Here is an 18,205-nt window from a genome sequence, read left to right on the forward strand (position 1 = left end):
CTTTGGAAAGGCTGATGCTAAAGCTGAAACTCCAATATTTTGGCCACTTCACATGAAGAGTTGACTCATTGGAAAAGACCCTGATGTTGGGAGGGATTGGGGGCAGGAGGAAAAGGGGACGACCGAGGATGAGATGGCTAGATGGCATCACTGACTCGATGGACATGAGTTTGAGTAGACTCCGGGAGTTGGTGATGGACAGGGAGGCCTGGCATGCTGCAATTCATGGGGTCGCAAAGAGTTGGACACGACTGAGCGACTGAACTGAACTAAACTGAACTTATCTGAACTGAGGCAAAATGAGGACTGCAGCCCGGGAGACAGCCTTAGAGAAATGGCTCCAGGGAGGCAAGAGGAGGAGCTAGAATATATAGGAGTTTTGAAACAAAGGGCAAGTAGTCAGGAAAATCAAAAGATTATTGTAAATTAAAGTAAATCCAATATCCCAAGTTAAGGAATTTAGTGCTTTTCCATGTATGGGAAGACAAGAGTCTGGGCTCACTGAAGTTATTCCTTTGATATATATCTCTGTTATCTGGAGCCAGTATCCTGTGTTTCCATGTGCTTAGTTTCCTTAGGGCTCATCACAGGGAATGTCTGCAGAGAGTGGCTGAGGTCTGATGGCTACTAGATGGCAGGTATTCTTTTCCTTCCTGAATTTCCTCAGGGCTCACCAGTTCCTTCTGATGTTTGTGACATCCTTGTTTACTGATATTGCAGGAAATATTTAATTTCTTAAAATAATTTCATCTCTCAATTCCTTGAGCACTTCCTTATTTTATGGTTCAAGGTGTTCCAGGCCCAGCTTGTACTTTCTATGGCTGTTGTTTTTCACCTACTGATAGTGGTTCTGTTTCTGGAAATGCCTGGGGCTTTGCTCACCTGGGTTCATGCTAGTTATAGCAGCACCCACAGATGTTCCCTTTTTGGAACCAGTGTTGTGACCTGACCTGTACTTGTAGTTCTTAGGATTGTGAGACGAGTCTCAGCAACAACCATTAGGGAACTTTGAAAAGGCAAGGTTTATCACTCACATGTCCTGGAGAGAACAAGGTACACTTTGGGTGACACAGTGATGTCCTGGATGAAAGAGAGAGAGTTCGGTTCAGTTCTGTTCACTCAGTCGTGTCCGAGTCTTTGCGACCCCGTGGACTGCAGCATGCCAAGCTTCCATGTCCATCACCAACTCCCAGAGCTCACTCAAACTCATGTCCATCAAGTTGGTGATGCCATCCAACCACTTCATCCTCTGTCATCCCTTTCTCCTACCACATTCACTTGTTCCTAGCATCACAGTCTTTTCTAATGAGTCAGTTCTTTGCATCAGGTGGCCAAAGTATTGGAGTTTCAGCTTCAGCGTCAGTCCTTCCAATGAATATTTAGGAGTGACTTCCTTTAGGATGGATTGTTGGATCTCCTTGCAGTCCAAGGGACTCTCAAGAGTCTTCTCCAACACCACAGTTTAAAAACATCAATTCTTTGGCACTCAGCTTTCTTTATAGTCCAACTCTCACATCCATACATGACTAATGGAAAAATCATAGCTTTGACAAGATGTACCTTTGTCAGCAAAGTAATGTCTGTACTTTTTAATATGCTATCTGGGTTTGTTATAGCTTTTCTTCCAAGGAGCAAGCATCTTTTATTTTCATGGCTGCAGTCACTATCTGTAGTAATTTTGGAGCCCAGGAAAATAAATTCTGTCACTGTTTTCATTGTTTCCCCAACTATTTGCCATGAAGTGATGGGACTGGATGCCATGATCTTTGTTTTCTGAATGTTGAGTTTTAAGCCTGCTTTTTCACTCTCCTCTTTCACATTCATCAAGAGGCTCTTTAGTTCCTCTTGACTTTCTGCCATAAGGATGGTGTCATCTGCATATCTGAGGTTATTGTTATTTCTCCCAGTAATCTTGATTTCAGCTTGTGCTTCATCCAGCCCAGCGTTTCTCATGATGTACTCTGCATATAAGTTAAATAAGCAGGGTGACAATATATAGCCTTGACGTACTCTTTTCCCAATTTGGAACCAGTTAGTTGTTCCATGCCTGGTTCTAACTGTTGTTCTTGACCTGCATACAGATTGCTAAGGAGGCAGGTAAATTGGTCTGGTATTCGCATCTCTTCAACAATTTTCCACAGTTTGTTGTGATCCACACAGTTAAAGGCTTTAGCGTAGTCCAGGGAGAGAGTATTTGGATCTGGGTTTCTGCCTTTTTGGGGTTGAGAGTGTGGTGTCTAGTATTCAGCAGGTTCACTCTTTATTGGTTAATTAAAACATGAGAGTGGGAATTAAAAAAAACAGGAAGGGAGGAACAAGCAGGCAGTGAGATAGTCTGTTATCATGTCAACCTGAGCTTTCTACAAAAGAGAACTTCATGGGTGAGCTGGCCTGGCTCTTTATCTAGTCGTGTAGCTGGCATGTGGTCATTGGAGGTGAATGTTTTTGAAATGGATGTCTCCATAGCTTGATGTTAGGAAATTACATTATAATCAAAACAGCTAATTGTCAGGTGCTTGCACACAGTATTACAACCTTGGAGTTAGCCATTGCTTCAAGGAGCCTGTTTCCTTTAATGAAAAAATATATTAAAAACAAGGATCTAGGTGAAGGGGAACAAAAGGCACAAAATTCCAGTTACAAATAAATCATGAAGACTTAATGTCCAGGTTAGTAACTATAGTTGATAATACTGTATTGCAGACTTTCCTGGTGGTTCAGTCATAAAGAATCTACCTGCCAATACAGGGAACACAGTTTCAGTCCCTGGTCTGGGAATATCTCACATGCTGAGGGGCAACTAAGCCCATGCAACATGGAACCCATGCTCCCCAATAAAGGAAGGTATCACAATGAGAAGCCCGAGCACAACTAGAGAGTAGCCCCTGCTCGACACAACTCAAGAAAGACCATTCACAGCAATGAAGAGCCAGTGCAATCATAAATAAATAAAGTTAAAATTACCTCCCCCATACTACTAATACATTGAAAAATTACTATGTTGCATATTTGAAAGCACCTAAAGTGCCTAAGGGAGAAGGCAATGGCAACCCACTCCAGTACTCTTGCCTGTAAAATCCCATGGGTGGAGGAGCCTGGTAGGCTGTGGGCCATGGGGTTGCTAAGAGTCGGACACAACTGAGCGATTTCACTTTCACATCCATTGGAGAAGGAAATGGCAACCCACTCCAACGTTCTTGCCTGGAGAATCCCAGGGACGGGGGAGCCTGGTGGGCTGCTGTCTATGGGGTCGCACAGAGTCGGACACGACTGAAGCTACTTAGCAGCAGCAGCAGCAGCAAAGTACCTAAGAGAGTCGATTGAAAAAAAATTGCAGAGCCTAAATATTGACAGTTATGTTTTATTCAGTAGATATTCTTAAGACTTCAAGTCTAGGAGGAAGCATCTTAAGTAACCCTGAGAAAAGTGCTCTGAGGAGGTGAGGGTGTAGAGCCCAGTTATATAGGAGTTTTTCTCTAAAGCAAAGGTAGTCTGAATGTCAAAATATTCTTAATGAAAGAAAACCAGATATCTCAAATTAAAGAATATAGTGCTTTTCTTTGAATGGGAAGATGCAGGAATCTGCACTCATGGAAATCATTCCTTTGATATGCACCTCAGTTATCTGGGGCCAGTATCCTGTGTTTGTCATCCTGAGCTCCCTCTGGGGTCACTATTAGGGGTTGCTGCAGTTTGACTCTGTTGCTGGGAAGGATTGAAGGCAGGAGGAGGAGGGCAACAGAGGATGAAATGGTTGGATGGAATCATCAGCTCAATGGGTATGAGTTTGAGCAAACTCTGGGAGATAGTGAAGGGCAGGAAACCCCGGTGTGCTACAGTCCATGGGGTCGCAATGAGTCAGACATTACTGAGCGACTGAACAGCAACAACATATAGCAGGGTTTTTGTTTTTGTTTGTTTGTTTCCTTCCTGTGTTCCCAAAGGACTCACCAGTTCACTCACTCAGGGGGAGGCAGCTGCAATCATTGATGACTCTGATATCTTTTGTTTACTGATATGGGAAGCAGTATTTTATTTCTCAATTGTGAAAGTTCTCATCATGAGAAAATATTTTGTAATTGTGTAGGTTAAAGAAACAAAACTTCTAACATTTGGGTGCTAGAATGTTCTTTGCAGCTGGTGTGTCTTTGCTTTTAGGACCCCTTCAGTGTGGAGAAGGAAATGGCAACACACTCCAGTATTCTTGCCTGGAGAATCCCAGGGACTGGGGAGCCTGGTGGGCTGCCGTCTATGCGGTCGCACAGTCAGACATGACTGAAGCGACTTAACAGCAGCAGCAGTAGCAGTGTGTAGAGCTAGGGTATATATATGAATGTATTGATGTTTAGTCATTAAGTTGTGTTTGACTCTTTTGTGATCCCATGCACGATAGCCTGCCAGGCTCCTTTGTGCCTGGGATTTCCGAGGGAAGATGCTGGAGGGGGTTACCATTTCCTTCTCCAGGGGATCTTTCTGACCCAGGGATCGAATCCTGTCTTCTGCATTAGCAGGTGGATTCCTTACCACTGAGCCACCAGGGATGCCCATATATTTCCCCCAGTCATATCTCTATATATTTAAAATGTAGACTTTTCTTTTTAATAAAGCCCATTAATATAGGGTTCTAATTAGAGATTATTACCAAATCCAAGCTCGCTATGCTCGCCTCATAATAGGCTGATGAATCTGACAGACGAGCTGCTGAGGCAAGGTAGAGACTTTAATTGGGGAACTGACAGAGAAGATGGCAGGCTCAGTTCAGTTCATTTGCTCAGTTATGTCTGACTCTTTGTGACCCCATGAACCACAGAATGCCAAGCCTCCCTATCTATCACCAACACCTGAAATTTACCCATTTACTCATGTCCATTGAGTCAGTGATGTTATCCAACCATTTCATCCTCTGTGGTCCCCTTCTCCTCCTGCCCTCAATCTTTCCCAGCATCAAGTCTTTTCAAATGAGTCAGCCCTTCACATCAGGTGGCCAAAGGATTGGAGTTTCAGCTTCAACATCAGTCCTTCCAATGAACACCCAGGACTAATCTCCTTTAGGAGGGACTGGTTGGATTTCCTTGCAGTCCAAGGGACTCTCAAGAGTCTTCTCCAACACCACAGTTCAAAAGCATCAATTCTTCACTGCTCAGCTTTCTTTATAGTCCAACTCTCACATCCATACACAACTACTGGAAAGACCATAGCCTGACTAGACAGACCTTTGTTGACAAAGTAATGTCTCTGCTTTTCAATATGCTATCTAGGTTGGCCATAACTTTCCTTCTAAGGAATAAGCTTTCTTTTAATTTCATGGCTGCAATCACCATCTATAGTAATTTTGGAGTCCCCCCAAATAGTCAGCCACTGTTTCCACATCTATTTGCCATGAAGTGATGGGACCAGAAACCATGATCTTAGTTTTCTGAATGTTGAGCTTTAAGCCAACCTTTTCACTCCCCTCTTTCACTTTTATCAAGAGACTCTTTAGTTCTTCTTCACTTTCTGCCATAAGGGTGGTGTCATCTGCATATCTGAGGTTATTGATATTTCTCCTGGCAATCTTGATTCCAGCTTGTGCACCTTCCAGCCCAGCGTTTCTCATGATGTACTCTTCATATAAGTTAAATAAGCAGGGTGACAATATACAGCCTTGACGTATTCCTTTTCCTATTTGAAACCAGTCTGTTGTTCCATGTCCAGTTCTAACTATTGCTTCCTGACCTGCATATAGGTTTCTCAAGAGGCAGGTCTGGTGGTCTGGTATTCCCATCTCTTGAATAATTTTCCACAGTTTATTGTGATCCACACAGTCAAAGGCTTTGGCATAGTCAATAAAGCAGAAATAGATGTTTTTCTGAAACTCTCTTGCTTTTTTGATGATCCACTGGGATGTTGGCAATTTGATCTCTGGTTCCTCTGCCTTTTCTAAAACCAGCTTGAACATCAGGGAGTTCATGGTTCACGTATTGCTGAAGCCTGGCTTGGAGAATTTTGAGCATTACTAGCATGTGAGATGAGTGCAATTGTGTGGTAGTTTGAGCATTCTTTGGCATTGCCTTTCTTTGGAATTAGAATGAAAACTGACCTTTTCCAGTCCTGTGGCCACCGCTGAGTTTTCCAAATTTGCTGGCATATTGAATGCAGCATTTTCACAGCATCATCTTTCAGGATTTGAAACAGCTCAACTGGAATTCCATCACCTCCACTAGCTTTGTTCGTAGTGATGCTTTCTAAGGCCCACTTGAGTTCACATTCCAAGATGTCTGGCTCTAGTTGAGTGATCACACCATCTTGATTATCTAGGTCATGAAGATCTTTTTTGTATAGTTCTTCTGTGTATTCTTGCCACCTCTTCTCAATATCTTCTGCTTCCGTTAGGTCCATACCATTTCTGCCCTTTATCGAGCCCATCTTTGCATGAAATGTTCCCTTGGTATCTCTAATTTTCTTGAAGAGATCTCTAGTCTTTCCCATTCTATTGTTTCCCTCTATTTCTTTGCATTGATCCCTGAGAAAGGTTTTCTTATCTCTTCTTCCTATTTTTTTGGAACTCTGCATTCAAATGGGTATATCTTTCCTTTCTTCCTTTGCTTTTCGCTTCTCTTCTTTTCACAGCTATTTGTAAGGCCTCCTCAGACAGCCATTTTGCTTTTTTGCATTTTTTTCTTGGGGATGGTCTGGATCCCTGTCTCTTGTACAATGTCAGGCTAATGCCTCAAAATAACCATCTTATTGGGGTCTGGATACCAGATTCTTTTATAGATCACAGAGAAAAACAATAAGGAGCTAAAGTCAAAAGGCAAAATAGAGAGTGAGAGGCAGTAAAGTAAAAGACTCTTCTACTCACAGATAGGCAGGGACAAACTATCTCTTCGTGATCTGAACAAAGGCACTGTGGTTTACAGTCAAACAGAAGAGCAAGTGTTCTTTTAGGAGGCCATTGTGTATGATTTTACTAATAAAAGCAAGTCAAAGAAACAGTTTTCAACATGGAGTCAGAATTGGCTTCTTCTCTGCAACAAGATGTGTAGTCTGAATTTACATCTCTCTTCTTTTCTCTTAATTTTTAACAGGTGGATAAATCCCTTGTTTAAAATTGGTCATAAACGGAGATTAGAAGAAGATGACATGTACTCGGTGCTTCCGGAAGATCGCTCCCAGCACCTTGGAGAAGAGCTGCAAGGGTAAGCACAGGCAGCAGGGAGAAGGGGAGGGAGAGTGAGAATTTCCACATGGGGCTAAAGGTGTGTGTGTGGCGGGGGGCTTTGCCTTCCTCTGGGTTCTTCTGAGCCTCCTCCCCTGACCTGGCATACTCGCCCGTCTCAGGCTAATCCTGGTCTTAGCCCACTTTGGAGGTTTCGAGGAGTCTATGTTCCCTGTGCATCTGTGCAAGTGGAGGGAGCCCACAGTCGAGGCCTTGGAGGCTGAGCTCTGTCCTGGGAGGGGGGATCCCTGGAGTGTTACTGAGTCCAAGCTCACTCTGCTCACTGCATGACACCAATGAATCTGAGAGACAAGGTATTGAGGCAAGGACTATGACTATTCAGAAAGCTGGCTGACCCAGAAGATGGCAGACTGGTGACTCAGAGTAACCATCTTGTCAAGGTCTGGATGCCAGGTTCTTTTGTAGAGTCAGAGAGAAGGAAGCAATGAGGAACTAAAGTCAAAATGCAGAATAGAGAGGGAGAGGCAGTGGGGAAGTAAAGTGAAAGGATTTTCCGTCCTATAACACATCTCCAAGGGAATGGCCAGCCTTTGGAAGGGGAGTGTTAATCTCTTCTATTCACAGGTGGGGAGGTCAGATTATCTAAGCGCTGAACAAAGGCACTTTAGTTTACAGTCAGGCAGAGTGGCAGGGTCCTCTGAGGCAGGCCATTATGTATGACTGTAATAACAAAAGCAACAAAAAGCAAGTCAGAGAAACAGTTTCCAACATGTAGTCAGAATTAGCTTCTTTTCTGCAACAGGAGGAAGGTGTTTGCCCTCTTAAGCTGTTCATGGTGCTGTGAATCCAGCAAAGTTTGGCAGGAACTCATTTCCCAAGACTAGGACTTTTCCCTTCAAGGCTTGTTGAAGGGAAACAGGCCTGGTACTTCAGGGTCTGCACTGTTCATCTTTGCTCACAGAAGCCCTGTGGGCAGTTAGCCAGCATCTATGGGGCAGCCACAGAGCGCCCTGTGGTGAAGGCTCATCTCCCACTCCGGCCCTTCCCTGTCTTCCCTTTGGAGGACACGCTGTTCTTTACTGTGCTTTGTTTCTCATCACAGGTACTGGCATCAAGAAGTGAACAGAGCTGAGAAAGATGCACGGGAGCCTTCTTTAATGAAAGCAATCATAAAGTGTTACTGGAAATCCTATTTGCCTTTTGCAATTTTTAAGCTTTTTGAGGTAAAAGCTTTTATATATAGTGCATTGCTGTATACATGCAGATCAGTATTGCTGCTGCTGCTGCTGCTGCTGCTAAGTCGTTTCAGTCATGTCCGACTCTGTGCGACCCCATAGATGGCAGCCCACCAGGCTTCCCTGTCCCTGGGATTCTCCAGGCAAGAACACTGGAGTGGATTGCCATTGCCTTCTCCGAGATCAGTACTGAGATGGATGCAACTGATAGGGAAAGAGGCCAGTGGTTTAAGATCAGAGGATAAAATGACTAGGAAACATGATGTAGTTCAATGGTTGTATTTAGTTTTAGAATACGAAGATACTTAAAGGACTGGACCTCTGGAGGCTTACTCTTTTCCTTTTAACTGATTAAAATGTAGTATCATGGAAAGAAGGACTGAAAAGAAAAGACGTTTTATTCCAAGTTACGATATTGTTCAGTTCAGTTCAGTCCCTCAGTTCGACTGTTTGCGATCCCATGAACTGCAGCATGCCAGGCCTCCCTGTCTATCACCAGCTCCTGGAGTTTACCCAAACTCATGTCCATTGAGTCAGTGATGCCACCCAACCATCTCATCCTCTGTCGTCCCCTTCTCTTCCTGCCTTCAATCTTTCCCAGCATCAGGGTCTTTTCAAATGAGTCCGCTCTTTGCATCAGGTGGCCAAAGTATTGGAGTTTCAGCTTCAACATCAATCCTTCCAGTGAACACCCAGGACTGATCTCCTTTAGGAGGGACTGGTTGGATTTCCTTGCAGTCCAAGGGACTCTCAAGAGTCTTCTCCAACACCCCAGTTCCAAAGCATCAATTCTTCAGTGCCCAGTTTTCTTTATAGTCCACCTCTCATATCCATACATGACTACTGGAAAAATCATAGCCTTGACTAGATGGGACTTTGTTGGTGAAGTAATGTCTCTGCTTTTGAATGTGCTGTCTAGGTTGGTCATAACTTTCCTTCTAAGGAGTAAGCTTTCTTTTAATTTCATGGCTGCAGTCACCATCTGCAGTGATTTTGGAGCCCCCCAAAATAAAGTCTGACACTGTTTCTACTGTTTCCCCATCTGTTTGCCATGAAGTGATGGGACCAGATGCGATGATCTTCATTTTCTGAATGTTGAGCTTTAAGCCAACTTTTTCACTCTCCTCTTTCACTTTCATCAAGAATAGTTCTTTTTAATATGGCTCTGCCAACCAATTGGATGAGTATATATTTAGTTGCTTTTGTTTCATTTTACTCTGAGATTTTAGGAATTGCTTTTTTAAAAAATTAGTTGTTTTATAATTATAATTCTGTATAATGTTTTCATGCTTCTAAAGTTAAATCAACAGAAGAAGCTACTTAAAAAAAAAAGTTTGATGGCCTTGTTCCATTCTAATTCCTTCTTTTAGAGGCAACTTAACAAACCCATTTGGATTTATCTTTTCGTTTTGTAAATGTAGTGTTTTCTGAACACTCAATTTTTCCTAATGTGCAGAAAGGTTGAATTTCATCATTGGAACCTCAGGACTTGGGGTCATAAGGATTTTTCTTGGAAGTATGATATGTTACATTGAATTCTGATTAAAACCCTTTGTGGTAGACATCCCTGGTGCTCCAGTGGTTAGGAATCCACCTGCCAGTGCAGGGGACACTGGTTATATCCCTGGTCTGGAAAGATTCCCCATGCTACAAGGCAACTAAGCCCCACTGCACCACAACTACTGAGCTTGTGCTCTAGAGTTTGGGAGCCACAACTAAGGAAATCCACGTGCATAGAGCCCATGCTAGGCAACAAGAGAAGCCACCACAATGAGAAGCCTGGGCACTGTAACTACAGAGTAGCCCCTGCTTGCTGCAACTAGAGAAAGCTCATTTGCAGTAATGAAAACCAAGCACAGCCTATCAATTAACCAACCAATAAACCCACCTACCAATCCAGTCAGCCTTTGTGGTACTTATAAGTAGGTCTGTAGCTTTTCCAGGCTCAAATGCCATGACACTGTGGGAGAGGAGGATAGTAGATACTTACATGGAATTAGTTCCTGTATCCAGAATTGTCCATGGAGAGGGAACTTGAGGATCCATCCCTAACCAGTTGAATCTAAACCAGATTCTGGAGGTGGGTCTTAGTCCTTTGAGTGCTCTTAACTGCATTGCTCCCCCAGGTGATGCTAAGGTGCCGTCAGGATGAAGACCACGGTGTAAAAGAGGAGTGAAGGTGTATCTAGGATCCTGGTGGTTATGATTTCCCCAGATTCACTGCTTTTCCTCCTTAGTTCTCTTGTCACCTGTTCCCCATTTCTAAAGATTAACTGCCTTCATTTTCCCACAAACTCACTCTTTTCTGCCTATGTTTAACTCAAGCAGTCTTTCTTTGCCTGATTGCTTATTTCTATATCCTGTATTTTCTTTTTTTTTTTGATCATGGATTGGGCAAGAAATGTTTCATGGGGAAACATGGAGGAGGCATTGTACCCACTGAGGAAGTTCTAGCATCAAACATGTAAGAAGTTCCCCTGAACCAGACATGGGGTCAAACAGATGATGCTTCTAGGAGGCTTAATACGAAGGACTCCATCAAGAAATGTCTGCCTCTGAGACTCTCAGAGAACTTTGAGTGATGAGCATTGTGGAATTAAGTTGGGCTTAAAAAAAAATCTTTTATGGTTTTACAGTTGTGAAGAATACTTGTGAAGGAATAAAACTATTTTCAGTTGGATTGTGGAAAAAATTTTCATTGGGTCAAAGATTGGCGTCAAAAGTGAAGGATTTATGGGGGGTAATTTTTGTCCTTGTTCCTACCTATCCAGAAAATTTTAATTTGGTTAGTTTCAGGTTTGATAGTGAATATTTTCTTAGCTGTTGTATTTCTTACTAGTTGAGGTTCAGGATCAAGAATACATAGAGGAGTTGAAGCTATGGGCCATGAACTGGCATTACTCCTTAATGAGATTGTTTTTTCAACTGGGTTATTAAACGATATCTTTTAGTATAAAAATCCTGACACTTAAGCAGTAATGACATACCTTTATTTGCACTTTTTTTTTTTTTTTGCTGAATTTGTTGCATCTGTTGGTATGCTCTTTGGTGGGTGATATTGCTTGTACTTCTTTTATAATTACACCAATATTCAGTTCAGTTAAGTTCAGTCGCTCAGTCGTGTCTATGCAACCCCATGAATGGCAGCACGCCAGGCCTCCTTGTCCATCACCATCTCCCGGAGTTCACCCAGCCTCACGTCCATCGAGTCCGTGATGCCATCCAGCCATCTCATCCTGGGTCGTCCCCTTCTCCTTCTGCCCCCAATCTCTCCCAGCATCAGAGTCTTTTCCAGTGAGCCAACTCTTCGAATGAGGTGGCCAAAGTACTGGAGCTTCAGCTTTAGCATCATTCCTTCCAAAGAAATCCCAGGGTTGATCTCCTTCAGAATGGATTGGTTTGATCTCCTTGCAGTCCAAGGGACCCTCAAGAGTCTTCTCCAACACCACAGTTCAAAAGCATCAGTTCTTTGGCGCTCAGCCTTCTTCACAGTCCAACTCTCACATCCATACATGACCACAGGAAAAACCATAGCCTTGACTAGATGGACCATAGTCAACAAAGTAATATCTCTGCTTTTGAATATGCTATCTAGGTTGGTCATAACTTTTCTTCCAAGGAGTAAGCGTCTTTTAATTTCATGGCTGCAGTCACCATCTGCAGTGATTCTGGAGCCCCCCAAAATAAAAATCTAACACTGTCTCTACTGTTTCCCCATCTATTTCCCATGAAGTGATGGGACCAGATGCCATGATCTTCATTTTCTGAATGTTGAGGTTTAGGCCAACTTTTTCACTCTCCTCTTTCACTTTCATCAAGCGGCTTTTTAGTTCCTCTTCACTTTCTGCCATAAGGGTAGTGTCATCTGCATATCTGAGGTTATTGATATTTCTCCTGGCAATCTTGATTCCAGCTTGTGTTTCTTCCAGTCCAGCGTTTCTCATGATGTACTCTGCATATAAGTTAAATAAGCAAAGTGACAATATACAGCCTTGACATACTCCTTTTCCTATTTGGAACCAGTCTGTTGTTCCATGTCCAGTTCTAAGTGTTGCTTCCTGACCTGCATACAGATTTCTCAAGAGGCAGGTCAGGTGGTCTGGTATTCCCATCTCTTTCAGAATTTTCCACAGTTTATTGTGATCCACACAGTCAAAGGCTTAGGCATAGTCAATAAAGCAAAAATAGATGTTTTTCTGGAACTCTCTTGCTTTTCCATGATCCAGCAGATGTTGGCAATTTGATCTCTGGTTCCTCTGCCTTTTCTAAAACCAGCTTGAACATCAGGGTTCACGTATTGCTGAAGTCTGGATTGGAGAATTTTGAACATTACTTTTCTAGCATGTGAGATGAGTGCAATTGTGTGGTAGTTTGGGCATTCTTTGGCATTGCCTTTCTTTGGAATTAGAATGAAAACTGACCTTTTCCAGTCCTATGGCCACTGCTGAGTTTTCCAAATTTGCTGGCATATTGAATGCAGCATTTTCACAGCATCATCTTTCAGGATTTGAAACAGCTCAACTGGAATTCCATCACCTCCACTAGCTTTGTTCGTAGTGATGCTTTCTAAGGCCCACTTGACTTCACATTCCAAGATGTCTGGCTCTAGATTAGTGATCACATCATCATGATTATCTGGGTTGTGAAGATCTTTTTTGTACAGTTCTTCCGTGTATTCTTGCCACCTCTTCTTAACATCTTCTGCTTCTGTTAGGTCCAGACCATTTCTGTCCTTTATCGAGCCCATCTTTGCATGAAATGTTCCCTTGGTATCTCTAATTTTCTTGAAGAGATCTCTAGCCTTTCCCATTCTATTCTTTTCCTCTATCTCTTTGCATTGATCACTGAAGAAGGCTTTCTTCTCTCTTCTTGCTATTCTTTGGAACTCTGCATTCAGGTGCTTATATCTTTCCTTTTCTCCTTTGCTTTTCACCTCTCTTCTTTTCACAGCTATTTGTAAGGCCTCCCCAGACAGCCATTTTGCTTTTTTGCATTTCTTTTCCATGGGGAAAACCAATGTTAGGCTCAATCAAAGCACTGAGTAACAGGCAACAGTGATTCCCAGAGACAATCATAAGTTTCAGGATAGTTTGGGAAGGCAGGTGATGATGCTGGGCTTCTGGTGGAGAGCCCCAGGTTTGCAGGCTGTAGCACTGGGCTGTCCTTGGCCATACTTGGGCTGGAACTGTGCATGTGTCCAGTTTGACGTTCTTGCTTCTCTGTGTAAGCCTCCCGTTTCATCTCAGTAAACTCTATAAAAAGTCTGTTTTACTATCCATTGTATGAGGGGCTCTTTTAAGCTCTTCATGCCCCTTGGAATGAATGATGAAGCATGTTGGAAAAGTAATAGTGAGGCTTTGTGCTTTTGAGAACTGAACATTTTGCTCTGATTTGATCATCTTACTCATATTTAACTAAGCATTATTTGCTTACTTCTCTATTGTTGCTGTTTAGTTGTTAAGTCATGTCTGATTCTTGCAATCCCATGGATTATAGCCTGCCAGGCTCCACTGTCCATGGAATTCTCTGGGCAAGAATACTGGAATGGGTTACCATTTCCTTCTCCAAGGGATCTTCCTGACCCAGGGATCGAACCTGCAGCTCCTGCTGCATCCCCTGCATTGTAGGCAGATTTTTTTAATGCTGAGCATTTGGGGAAGCCCTACTTCTCTATAGTAGATGAAAACTTCTTTGACCTCTTAGAAGAAAAAGCAGTTGATGCAGGGTGTGAACATGTGCATGCAACAAAACAGGAGTATTGGGGTTCAATGTCACACCCATCTGAGGGATGAGGATAGCTTTCTGTAAATACCCTGATTGGGTACTAGTTGGCTGAGCAGAAAATGCTTGTTAGTTTTGTCTTATGTTTGGTGTTTTGGATTCTACTTTCACTTCCTCTTGTGCATGGGTTCCCCAACTTCAGATAGACAGAAGAGAACTATCAAAGAAGGCCTGTCAGTTGTTTGCCTTGTCTGTGTTAGTAAGGAGATTGCTTAAAAGGAAAAATTTATCTCAAAATGGAATTCTAGAAAGATTTCCAAACTTTTGACATTTTGTCTTTTGACAAGTCTGTGGAGGAAATGATCTTGAGGGCCTAAGTGTTTACTTTTTGTGACTTGAACTCTTGTTGAGAGTTTGGTTTTCCTTGCTGGAGAAAAAGGGTACTTTCTCAAGGGGTGACTACAGGGAGGAAGTAGTAGGATGTTTGGTGGAGTGGCTATTTGGCAGGGTGGGCAAGTGTTGCTATTTCTTTGGAGAAAGACAATTGTTTTCTGTAAGTCTTACTCAGGAGTTAAGCCCTAATGCCTCTCAACTGATTGGTTTAGTATTTTAAATTTTTGCTCTGGGGAAGAAATCATTTCTTCCAAACCAACACCTGCAGTGTGTGGATGAGGGGGAACCATGGATATTTTATTTTTAGCTTGTCTTCTGCTGTGTTTGATTTTTAACTCCAAGGAACATTCCAGCTTCTAAGGTCTAGAGATATACTGATGCAGTGCCACCTGGAGCTGAGAGTCTGGTAACCTCCCAAGCCTGGTTTATTTGTGATACTCCCAACAAAAGCCAAAGTCTTATATCTTGATCTCCTGATATGTAGAATTCTGGCTGGGAAAGATTGGATCTGTTTTTGTGCCAATGTGTCAGTTCATAAAGGCTCTTAAAGCAGAAGATGATAGCAGGAGTGTGTCTTGCCTACATGTGCCATCTTGACTTTCTGTCGGGCTGGGACATTGAGACTACAGGGGACCGGGGCAGGCTACCAGTAGGGCTTGTTCATATGGAAACAAATCTCTTATCCTTCTTCTGTCACCTTTTCCTCATTCATCTTAGACAAAGACTCACTTGGTGTTTTACTAAATGTGTTCTAAAATACTGGATGTAATATTTATTGAGCATCCACAGTGTACCAAACACAATGAACCAAGGATTTATTACCTTGAAAAAATTTGGCTTAAGTTTAAAGCTATTGTCTGCTTGTCTTATAGAATAGAGTGGATCTGTATATTTTTCTTTTAGATTAGCCATGAGTGTAGCATTTTGTGAAAATGCTGTTTTAATATGCTAATAAAGGTGAAGCTGGTTTGTGTATAGAAATGCAAGAGATTTATTGCTGGGGTCCATCCCCAGCAGGATCCAGGGGGTACCCTCAGGGGAGACCGTGTTGGCAAGAGAGATTTAGAGAGAGATAAAGAAAGAATGTTGCAGATAAGAAAATAGAGGAGAGAAAGAGGTTGATATTCCTTGGTTTACACAGAAAGCCAATAAAGCCCCAGCACGGGACTTGCTCTGTTCACGTAGGCCACAGGCGCCCTCTGATGGGAAGAAGGTGTAGAGCCCCTTCTCAAGAGGGTCTTAGAAGCCTGGGCAGGAAAGTGAACTCAGAGAGCCTCTGCGCTCCAAGGGATCAGCCTGAAAAAGAAAGGAAAGAGGAGAGAGAAAAAATGACACAGGGTTACCAAGCTTCGATGAGAGAGGCCTGTAACTATTTTCAAAAGGAACTTTTATACCTTGACTTGTACATAGAGGGAAATGCAGAGTCAGCCCAAACATTACATCTGTTTTGTCTTTATTGAAACCAGGATTTTTTCTGCATACCTTTCCCATAAACAATGTTGTATACATTATCTTCTGGCCTTGGAGGCCTGTGGACATTTTATGACCCTCTTTTGATAAAGCCTGGTCAACCAGAAAACTTATTTTCCCTTGAAGTGTTTTTTCTTTATATTTCTAATCTATGTCAGCCTCAGAAATTGCTAAACAAAGTTACATTCTCACGGAGCAAAGGTGCAGTGCGTTACAACAAAGAAACAACCAATTAGCTCAAAGGTCTGATGTAGTTAATTCCAAGGCTACTACTTGTTTTTCTTACATTCCAACTATGTTAACTAATGCACTCCCAGGTGCACAGTGGATAAGGGATATGGGAACTTGGCAGCAAGCATTGGCTCAACAGTGAAATCCTACACCAGCACTACTCTAATAGTTTTTAACTCTTTGAAAGGCTCTATATTTTTAAAATGTTTTAGGCTTCCCGTGTCTCTCACAGTTGAGAGGCTGTGAACAATTACAAGTGTAGCTGCAGGAGTCTGGATAAACCTGCCAAGCAAGTTAGAATGCCAACAGAGAGGGTTTAAATTGAAATATTCCTTTCATGCCCAAGAGACTTATCAACTAGAGCCCTAAGTTGATTTTCTCCAGAGAAAGGTGGTTGGGGATAGCCCCCTGTTAATGTCAGAAGAGTTGGTGAAAGGCACAAAATAGTAAGATGGACAGATTCTGGTTTTGGGGTAAATGTTTGAGCAGGTCCAGGGGGTCCCCCGAGTCCTGATCTGCCTTGCTTGTCAGGTCTCTTCCACATGACCTTGTCATGGGTGGGGTCTCCCGTGCTGGCTCCAGGCAATTTATGGGTATTGATTTTGTTTCTTGAAAGCTTACTGAATTCATTGATGAGCTTTAGTAGTTTTCTGGTAGCAGCTTTAGCAATTGCTATGTATAGTATCATGTCATTTGCAAACAGTGAAAATTTTACTTCTTTTCCAATTTGGATTCCTTTGTTTCTTTTTCTTCTCTGATTGCTGTGGCTAGGGCTTTAAAAACTATCTTGAATAAGAGTGGCAAGAATGGACATCCTTTTTTTGTTCCTGATCTTAGAGGAAATACTTTCAACTTTTCACCATTGACTATGTTAGCTGTGGGTTTGTGGCATATGGCCTTTATTTTGTTTAGGTAAGTTCCTTCTTTGCCCACTCTCTGCAGAGATTTTTTTTTTATTTATCATAAATGGGTGTTGAATTTTGTTGAAAGCTTTTTCTGCATCTATTGAGATGATCATATGGCTTTTATTTTTCAATTTGTTAATATAATATATCATATTGATTGATTTGCATATACTGAAGAGTCCTTGCCTCTCTTGTAAGATAAATCCCACTTGATTATGGTGTGTGATCTTTTTAATGTGTTGTTGGATTTGATTTGCTAGTATTTTGTTGAGGATTTTTGTTTCTATGTTCATCAGTGAGATTGGCTTGTAATTTTCCTTTTTTGTGGTATCTTTTTCTGTGAAGCCATCAGGTCCTGGACTTTTGTTTTCTGGGAGGTTTTTACTCACAGCTTCAATTTCAGTACTTATGATTAGTCTGTTCATATTTTCTATTTCTTCCTGGTTCAAACATCAATCTTGCAAGGTTTTACTTTTCTAAACACTTGTCCATTTCTTCGAGATTGTCCACTTTATTGGCATATATTGGCTTGTAGTAGTCTCTCATATGTCTTTGTATTTCTTTACTGTCTATTGTAACTTCTCCTTTTTCATTTCTAACTTTGTTGATTTGAGTCCTCTTCCTTTTTTTCTTGAGAAGTCTGGTTAAAGGCTTATCAATTTTGCTTATATTTTTGACAAACCAGCTTTTAGTTTCATTGATCTTTTTTTTTTTTTTAATTTAAATTTTTTTTTTGGTTGCACCTACTCATTATTCATTGATCTTTTATATTGTTTTCTTTATCTCTATTTAATTCATTTCTGCACTGATATTTATAGTTTTTTTCCTTCTCCTAACTTTGAATTTTTTTGGTACTTTTTTTGTCTAGTTGCTTGAGGTGTAAGGTTAGGTTGTTTATTTGAGATTTTTTTGGGCTCCAAAATCACTGCAGATGGTGACTGCAGCCATGAAATTAAAAGACGCTTACTCCTTGGAAGAAAAGTTATGACCAACCTAGAGAGCATATTCAAAAGCAGAGACACTACTTTGCCAACTAAGGTCTGTCTAGTCAAGGCTATGGTTTTTCCTGTGGTCATGTATGGATGTGAGAG

The 18,205-nt window shown here is 41.9% G+C and overlaps 1 protein-coding gene across 1 annotated transcript in view; it reads left to right on the top strand.

Annotated features, from left to right (window-relative positions):
• The window catches only part of LOC120883239 (multidrug resistance-associated protein 4-like), a 236,405-nt gene that overhangs the window by 37,977 nt on the left and 180,223 nt on the right, over positions 1-18,205 (top strand). The window contains exons 2-3 of the mRNA XM_040267267.1: positions 7,068-7,178; positions 8,262-8,382. Coding sequence (XP_040123201.1) covers positions 7,068-7,178; positions 8,262-8,382 — 232 coding nt within the window. The remainder of the gene's footprint in view (positions 1-7,067; positions 7,179-8,261; positions 8,383-18,205) is intronic.

The sequence above is a fragment of the Oryx dammah genome, unplaced genomic scaffold (genome assembly GCF_014754425.2).
Source record: "Oryx dammah isolate SB20612 unplaced genomic scaffold, SCBI_Odam_1.1 HiC_scaffold_24, whole genome shotgun sequence".
NCBI lineage: Eukaryota > Metazoa > Chordata > Mammalia > Artiodactyla > Bovidae > Oryx > Oryx dammah.